The sequence below is a fragment of the Limulus polyphemus genome, unplaced genomic scaffold, assembly GCF_000517525.1.
Source record: "Limulus polyphemus unplaced genomic scaffold, Limulus_polyphemus-2.1.2 Scaffold32, whole genome shotgun sequence".
Lineage (NCBI taxonomy): Eukaryota > Metazoa > Arthropoda > Merostomata > Xiphosura > Limulidae > Limulus > Limulus polyphemus.
The window spans coordinates 1,289,855-1,298,776 of record NW_013665642.1 but is presented as its reverse complement, the minus strand read 5'-3'; the positions used below and the strand labels follow the sequence as shown (position 1 = coordinate 1,298,776).

Sequence of the window (8,922 nt, the reverse complement as noted above, 5' to 3'; positions counted from 1 at the left end):
AAAAGTTATTTTCATGATATATAAAGAATATTTTAAATAAATCTATCATAACTTGAAAACTAGATGTGATCAGTAATTTTCCACATGATTATTAGAATCAACATTGTCAGATTACTCAGAAACAGTTGTATTTTTTCTAGTATCAGAGAAAATTTTTTTTTTTTGCCAAGTGTAGAATTGGTCAAAGATGTTTGCTGCTTCTGCTTAGCAGACAGTATAGCTCTTTTTTGCCTAAGGAAATGATGGAAGTTTGTAATAATGTGGATGGTCAGCATCTAATTGTATGAGCATCTGCTCAGCGGAAAGTTTGTAGGACTTATCAGCTACACCATAACAAAAAAAATATTTGATTTACTATCTATGAGGACAATATGTTGAGCACTATGTTTTGGGTGCATAGCCATCCAAGTGTAAACTTGTATGTATCTTCAAAGTTTGAAATGTCAGTTATGTTAGCCAAATCAATCTCCCTACTTGAGTTGGTAGCATGCCTTTGCATGTTAATAACCCTGGAATTTCCATATTTCTTATATTTTCTTGTACACATATTGAGGCATGTATCCACTCCTTAAGTGTCTAATACAGATATCTCTCGATTTATGAAGGTTTGGTTTACATTTTTTTGCTGTTTTTCAATTTGCATTCAAGTTTTTTGCTGTAACAAAAATGTATAGAAAAGGTGTACGAAAATTTTGCTTGTTATAAAACAATTTTTCACTGTTACAAAAGTCAAATAGCTAGAAAGCTATTTTTCTCTGTTATAATATTGAAATATCTTAAGTTACTAAACTATTTTTCACTACTACATAATTCAAATTCAGTAGTTGATGATCCCTTGCCATCGTTTGAAACTGCTCACCAGTAACTGCTGTAGCCTCTCTCCTTCCTCCTGTCACTTCAACAAGCAAAGCAACAACCACTTCTTGACAAGTACAGTAAACTACATTTTGTATTTTATTAATTAATGAAAATGCCTTTATTTCAGGTTTTTGCTTGTGTTAATTGTAATAGTATTTTTCTTATGTTATAGTGAAAGAAAATTATATATTAGTGTGGCATCCCCTATTTTTTACCTTTAGAATAATGGGAAAAGCATTTTTGATTTGTTTTTTTTTTATGCTTTACATTCTCCAGGAACATATATATTTATATATAACCTTGTCATAAATCAGAGAATATGTGTATGTCTTTTGCCTTGTATGTGTGCTTGTAAAAGCAATTTTAACAGTGCTGTAACTTAGCAATTGCACAGCTGATTTTCAAATTAAAATTTTATTTACATTTGGGAAGCATTTGGTTGTTGGATACAAATGTTAAACATGGCAAAGACTGCATCCTAAAGAATTTGATAAAGAAAAGAATGAGTGACAGAATGTATTGCAAAATTATATTATAAATGAAACATTTTCACTATTTAGTTTTTATTTATTACTTGTTAAAAGAATCAGCAGAGAACTTTATGTGAGTAAGAATGGAAAGCAAAATAGCCATGGTTTAGAATTATTTTTCATTAATTATAAATTGCATAGTAAAACTATAATTTTCAATTAAATGTTAACATTAGTAATAATTTAATGTATTATTTTGCAGGAAAGAAACTGTTCAAACCAATGGCACCATTTAAAATAGCCAGAGTGAAATTTTCATCCAAAAAATCTTGTTTTTTAATTGTTCCAAACGAATGGGTTCAGGACACTGTTGAGAAGGTAAGTTATTTAATTTTTGTGCTTAACAGTAGTGAGAACTGTGAAAGAGTATTCAAGAAGAAATGAAGATGAAGAGATAAAATTTTATACATTTTAAATTTTGTTTTTTTTAACAGATTCTACAGAAGATAATGTATTGATCCATTACTGTTTGATAGAATTAAATGTGTTTATTTATGTATTGTTTTTATTCTAGCCTACTGTGTGGAAGGTTTCTTATAATAGCAATAAGAAAGCATACTTCACAAACAGCACAAGCTACAGAGGTCATGATCTGTTTCTTGATAATGATCCTGTTGTCAAAATAAACAAGAGATATGCAAATAAGCTAGGAATAAATGAAAATGAAGAGGTAAGATTTGATACATTAAGTGTCTTTTCTTTCTTTTTTTTTTGAGGATTTTGTAGAGGATGGTGTACTAATACATTATTGAAAATTGTGTTTTGTGAGCAAATTAAATTTGGGTGTTAAAATGAACATTTTTACGTGCCATATAGTTTTTGATTATTTTGAGATCATAAATAAGTTGTAAGGAAGAATGATAAACACAGAGAGCAGCAAAATTAATATTTTGGAAACATATTTACATCTTATGATTTTGGTAAAATACATTATTAGTAAATAATTTGTTTAGAACTTAAAACAGTTTCTTTGAAATGGCCTTTTGTTTATACTTAAAACAAAGTTTGGTTGGTTTGACTGCAAAATACAAAACTTGGAGTGAACTTTCAAGAAAAGTTTTTATTGTTTGGCTATTTTTGAACACTATTAAGTGTTTTGGTCCAAGAGAGTGGCTTCTGTTATCTTTTCCTTTCAAAATAACTATATAAACTGTATCATTGTCACTGAAAGTTGTTCTTCATGAATCATAAGATGGGTTAGTAAGCAATTAAGTGAACTTAGAAGTTTTAGTAACTATTTAAGATTATTTGACAAAGTCTATGTACACATATCAATATTTTATAGTTATCCATTAGAGTATCCTGTACAAATGCTAACAGTTGCTTGCAATAAATATAAGCTATTTGAAAGGCACTGATACTAATTTAATTTCATTAATATTAATTGTGTTATTTAATTTTACCTAAATTCCTTATTTACTGTTTTCTTCATTGTAACTCATAGGAGGGAGAATAGTCTGTTCAAATTACTGTAACTGTGTAAGTTATTATGTTAATTTTATAAATACCACTATATTTTAGTAATCATATAATATTTGAACTATACTTGTATTGTTAGGTTTTCAAACAATAGTAAAATATTTTTAGAACTATGTATATTTTATTTTGAGTTCATACCATAACCAAACATTATAACATGAAATTTTCACAGTTTGTAATTTTTACTGTTGAGTAAAGTATCAGTAGCCTAAGTTAATAATTACTGCCATAAGTTCTAAACTCTCATATTAATTTTATGAGAAAATTGATACAATTGCAAGCGAAAAAAGGGTAGTACTAGGTACATGCATGGTTACTGCCAACAGTTAATGAAGTTACATATGCTGAATTGGTTATTTCTAGATTATTAGATGAAGTTAACATGTATTGAAAATGAAGGTTTAGACTATATCTGATGCTTCTGTTCTTCTAAGAAAATAAAGAAAACTGAGATATTGTTGTGAAAATTAATATTATGCTTTTAAAGTAATTATTTTGTGTATATACAAGTTAAATAATTGTAAATTATGCAACATTGAGCAGTGTATGTTCATATACTGGTTAGCTTATTTTAGATTTTCTGACATTCAGTGTGTTCATGGTATAGTAAGATAAATAGATTGCATTTGTTGCCAGGTTGTACTACAACAGCTAACAGCAAGTTCAGTGCTAGCATGCACTCAAGTGAAATTGGATCCGCTAACATGTGATGACTGGGAAATAATTGTAAGTAAATATATATATATATATAGTTTTTCTTCTTGTTAACAATGTTATACTCTTTTACATTCTGAAGGGGGTTTTCTTTAACTTAGCTGGAAACTGAGCAACCTCTAACACTTTGAACATAATATAGAGAAAAACTAGATGTGTAAGCTGTTACACCAGACATTTTTCTGCCTAAAGACCTATAAAGCTTTTTCAGGTAATAGCTAACCTTTAGCATACATGTAGATGTGCTGATATTGCTTGTGACTATAGTATTTCAGTGATCATCATAATACTGTTACGTATCTCTTTCTTGTTAATTTCCGGTAGAAATTCTTTCCGAGAAACTTCAACGATACAAGTCCTTTCTTGGTTAAACCAGTTTATTTTTCCTTGATACAAACTTTTAGTACACAGTAATTCCACTGTCATTACGTTTCTAGTCACTTTAAACTCAACAACTTTTATAATACACACTATAAATCACAGCGATTCACAATCTCGAAAACACACACACTAGCTCCAAACAGAATCGTAAATTACCCGGAACTCTCTTGATTCAATCAGTGCTGCAGGCTTTCTCTGCCAGGCTTATATACTAAAAAAGAGGGCGTCCTGAACAAACTCGGTCTTCCCAGGTAATTCATGATCATTCGAGAAATTCATCATGTGTTACCAGCGTCACGTGACTTCTGCTGTCATATCAATACGAATGATTGTATTTCACATTGCAACAAACCTTGATTTTTTCATTTATTTATTTATAATAAGGATATATATATATATATATATATATGTATATTTGAAATTTTGAAATTGTGAATGATAGTGTGATTAATGCCTAACAATTTAGTGTAGAATATCTTGCTTGCAAAATAAAATTTGGCATCAACATTGTACATGCCTGTTCTCTTGTCATTTCAAATGTGGATATTGAGCTTTGCCTGTGTGAGCAGCTTTTCAAATGCAGCATGGTAAACAGCCACCGTAAACTGGAGACAGACAAATGCTCGGACAGACACCATGCATTGCAATATATATAAGATAAGGAGTAGTGAAATACTTCATTAGGCTTAGCTAATCTGACTTAACATTATTATCATCATTAATCTTTGTCTTATACAAGACAAGAAATCGTTTCTCTCTACTCCAACACCCAGAAGTCTTTATGACAAATGGAGAAACTGGCTACTTTAGGTAAAGCTGTGATATACATATTCATTATATGAATTAAGGTTTTTATTTTATTTGTAAGTTTTTCTTTGCCTTTACTGTCCATGTTAATTTTATTCTCTATGTAACATACTCAGAAACTGCAGTATTTTTCATAATTGATACTTTGAACATTAATGTACTTGAATATTACAAATTGTGTTGGGGGCTTATTCAAAACATGTGATAGTATGACTGGTTTTTGAAAGACTGACTTAGATTGTATTAATACCTTTTTTTTTTTTTACAGGAACGAAATGGAAAGATAATTGAATCACAGTTAATAAATCAAATTAGAGTGGTTTGGAAAGATCAGGTTTTTCCTATTTGGATTGATCAAAATGTACTTCACATGCAAGTGGGTATGTTATTTAATTTCTTTTTTGTTCTCTTATATGTTACTGATGATGCAGTGAAAAAAAGAGGAGTTAGTAATAGAATAATTCCTTAGATACTATAAATGTAAGTACTTATATTAAACGATACGTTCCTGATGCTAAAAAAAGATGCATAAAATCTGTAAGGAGATAAGTCATAATAAGAGAAACTAAATTATCCTGAACACCTTTGATAGGTTTGCATTTTAAAAACATGGAAATATATATTTCAAGATGATAACTCATCTCACACAAAAAAGCTATTTTTCTTGCGCGTCTGCCTATGAGACAACTTCCACTGATCTTCATGTTTTAAAGTGAACTGTGCTTGTGCATGATGACATCATCATACAACAAAAGCCCTCCACCAAGAGGAAGGTGACACAACCTCTATTCACAGTAATTCCCCATATGCACTTTTAAGAAACAGATGCAAGTTGAGAGTTAATAAGGGGACACCAGTAATAATATGGGCATGGTCCAGTCACCATGACAATTTCTCGATGTGAGGAGAGGATCACAAATGAGGACAACAGAATCCCACTTTTCTCATGGTAGTTAGGCCTTTTGTATTTCCTAGACTCGATTTGTCGTGTCTGTCTAATGTTAGCCTTAGGCCTATATGAAAGTGGAGTCAGTGTTTCAACTGTAATGGTTAATGATGAAAAGTTCGAGCTTGATATTGTAAATTTGGTTGTTTTAGTTTTTATCGGTAAGAAGTTGAGACCGCCATGTTAGTTTTATTGTTGTAAGCATCTATACTAGAAATTAATCTCATTAAATGTTCAGATAATTGGCATTTGTTTTCTTTACGAATTCCTGCCTGCACATATATATGCAAACAAACATTGCATAATACAATGAGTGGTAATGTAACTAATTGAGCTGTATGCATAGTATTGTACCATACACAGCCATTCACTCTCAGTTGAACTCCATACAAAACTTACCTGCAGAAAGTAGCACAGAGGTGCAGCTTGTCTGCAATAGAAAGTTTAGTGACTAAAACATTAGCTGATCACAAAAGTGAACCTTTCCTAACGTTTTCAGCCCCTTTTGGTGGATTGTACTGACATTTTTCTTGTACAAAGTATAATCTTTTTCAAACACAAAAATTGGCCAAAAGATATTTTTGTGAGGGTTCAAATTTTTGAGTTTGTAGTTAGGAAATTTATCGATAATTTTGGTCGAGGATCGGAGTCAACATTACATGTATGATGTGGGCAGTAGACTCCAATGCTGTTTTGAGTAAGGATTTTTTCCAGAGTACAAGTCGTCTGTTGGATAACACGGGGGTTTAAATTGGTCGTCCAAGGAAGTTTTTAGATAAAAACGAGCCTTGACTTGCTCTCATGATTTCTTGCCTGAATTCAGTTTGTTGAAATTTGCATTGTTAATGTAACTTTGATTTTTGTTTTTTTTTTGCTTTTGTTTCAAAAGCTTTAATTTTTTATCATGAATTCTCAAATGACAGTGACTTTTAGTTAATTCTGTTTGAGTGACATTATTCTCACCCAGGCTTTATTTCTACTATGGCTTCTAGAGACTTGTTAACTGTTGGAGATGTTGCAGCCATTTTTCAGCATGTTGTGGATTACCACATGCCTACTGGGTCTACCACTACTGTTGGCCAAAATACTTTATCTTTAGTTGAGAATGATCTATGGACTATGAATTTAATCTGATTTGCTTTAGGTAGTGCCCTACCATTTGAGAAATTACCTTAACCTTCCAATCTCTTTCTGGATTTTTGCTTTGGGTATGCTGCTTTTCTTATCTTTTGTCTGTGTTCTTTATTACTTCTCGTTGTATTCATTGGTATCATGTGGGCCTTCACTATTAATATTCACGGCCCTGAGATGGCATTCTTTTTTTCTTGACTAACTTTTGTTGGCCTGTTCTCAGATTGTTTCTCCTCACACCTCCTTTCTTTTACAGGAAGCTACTTGGTTAGGGGGGCTTGTCATGAGATCTAAGTCCTTTCTCATGCCCACTCAATATTTGTTTTTTCTGGGTGTTTTCTTTATCTCTTGTCTCGGCTAAATTCATCTTTCTCCTCTTTTACTGCAAGCTATGGCATCTCTGGTCACCAGGTTTTGCACTTTTAATTCTCTTCCTACACAAGAGGTTCTTTCACTTTTGGGGAGTCTGGCTTCTCTGGAACCATTTATACCTTTGGTGTGCATATGCACCTTCTCCATGCATATTTAAGGGTTTCTTTCTTGGGTTTTGTTGTCCTCGTTTGTGATCCTCTCCTCATATCGAGGAATTGTCATGGTGACTGGACCATGCCCATATTATTACCACTGTTTTATTATTAACTGTCAAATTGCATCTGTCTCTTCTGATTGAGGGATATCTCTGGACGAGGGCATGACTTCTGAAGTGTGGACACAGGATAACCCTTCACTCAACATCCATATTTGTAGGGCATGTTTACATTCTTACCCCTACTGGTGGATCACTTAATTACATCAACAAATTGATTTTGTTAAAATTAAAAATACTTTTCCTCCTTTCACAAATCTCAAATTTCCTTTGTGTAATCCCTAAAACCTCTAAATGCATTTCCAACGTTTTATTTCAGTAAATATTGATAGTTTATCTGTTATTTTCTCTACCCTATCTCCAAACAGAATCAGTCAAATCAACCGACCTCGTAACCACCAAAAAAAAATCTAAATAAATCTAAATTACTCTTTTTTCTTTCTAGAATGACTTCAAATTTTAACATGAAACTACATTCGTTTATTCTAAGTAGCTCTAAATTTGTAACAGTATACATCTATTTATAACTAAATTTTATTGCCCTTTGAACCGTGTCTAACTACTATTCATGCCATGATAAGTTGTAAATCACTTGGGTAATGTGCAGCTCACGTTACGCTAACAAATTACATTACCCATGAGCTACTATGAGCTGCTCGCATATGTGTCTCATGAAACGTTTTTATTATAATATTATTATTAGTTATTTTACCTAGTCTAATCTTAACTAACCTAAAAGGATCCCTGTTTTTACATTCTAGTTACTTTTATAATTATACATAAAGAATATACATAAAAAACAAGAAATAGAATACTTAACCAATCTTCTTTTTTCTTGTTGCCGATTTTTGAAGGGAGTTAACTCTAATTATTATATACTGATGATAGTAATGCACTTAATAATCTTTATTTAATTAAATAATGCACCAAACAATATAGACAAATAACATGCAAAAAGTAGACAAATTCCCTTACCTCTCAAAATTTTTCTGGCTTTCCAACTATGCAACAAGAGTCGTTACAAATTTAACCAAGCTAGTCATTAACTTTCTCATGGGAACTATGTTGGTACTGTGAGTGAAATTGACATTTAACCATTCAGGACATAATGTTATACAAGACGTCATTTGATAGATGAAAACCTTGACTTTCTATTGGGTATAGGTAACATATAATTAAACGTAAGAGAGAACTATTAACAAATCCTGAAAGGATGTGACGGATGGGTGTGGCAGGAGGGGTTTGATTTTCTATATGATAGCTCTGTAACCAAACAAAATTGAAGACTATAAAAATATGGTTTGTCAGAGCAATGACGATTTTATAGTGAGTAATTTACGTTTAATTTTGTACTTTTCCAAGGGGTGGTGAATTAAAATAGAGGAGATAAGATGCCTAGAGAAAATTTGTCACGTGTTTCACGCAAGGGGAAATTCAGGATTTTTTTTAATATTGCCTTGTAGAATTAAGAACTTAACTTGTATACTATT

General features: G+C 31.5%; 1 protein-coding gene across 6 annotated transcripts in view; it reads left to right on the top strand.

The window, feature by feature from the left end:
- LOC106460125 (peroxisome biogenesis factor 1-like) overlaps positions 1 to 8,922 on the top strand; it is a 125,277-nt gene that overhangs the window by 15,187 nt on the left and 101,168 nt on the right. For 3 of the 6 annotated variants that reach the window (XR_002610761.1, XM_022387113.1, XM_022387103.1), the window contains exons 2-6: positions 822 to 930; positions 1,591 to 1,706; positions 1,903 to 2,058; positions 3,504 to 3,593; positions 5,038 to 5,149. Coding sequence is in view for 5 of the 6 variants with exons in the window: in XM_022387113.1 (XP_022242821.1) it covers positions 828 to 930; positions 1,591 to 1,706; positions 1,903 to 2,058; positions 3,504 to 3,593; positions 5,038 to 5,149 (577 nt within the window). In the remaining variant the exon portion in view is untranslated. Of the gene's footprint in view, positions 1 to 821; positions 936 to 1,590; positions 1,707 to 1,902; positions 2,059 to 3,503; positions 3,594 to 5,037; positions 5,150 to 8,922 lie in introns of those variants that run through there. The other 3 variants (XM_022387110.1, XM_022387122.1, XM_022387117.1) reach the window with 3 other exon arrangements.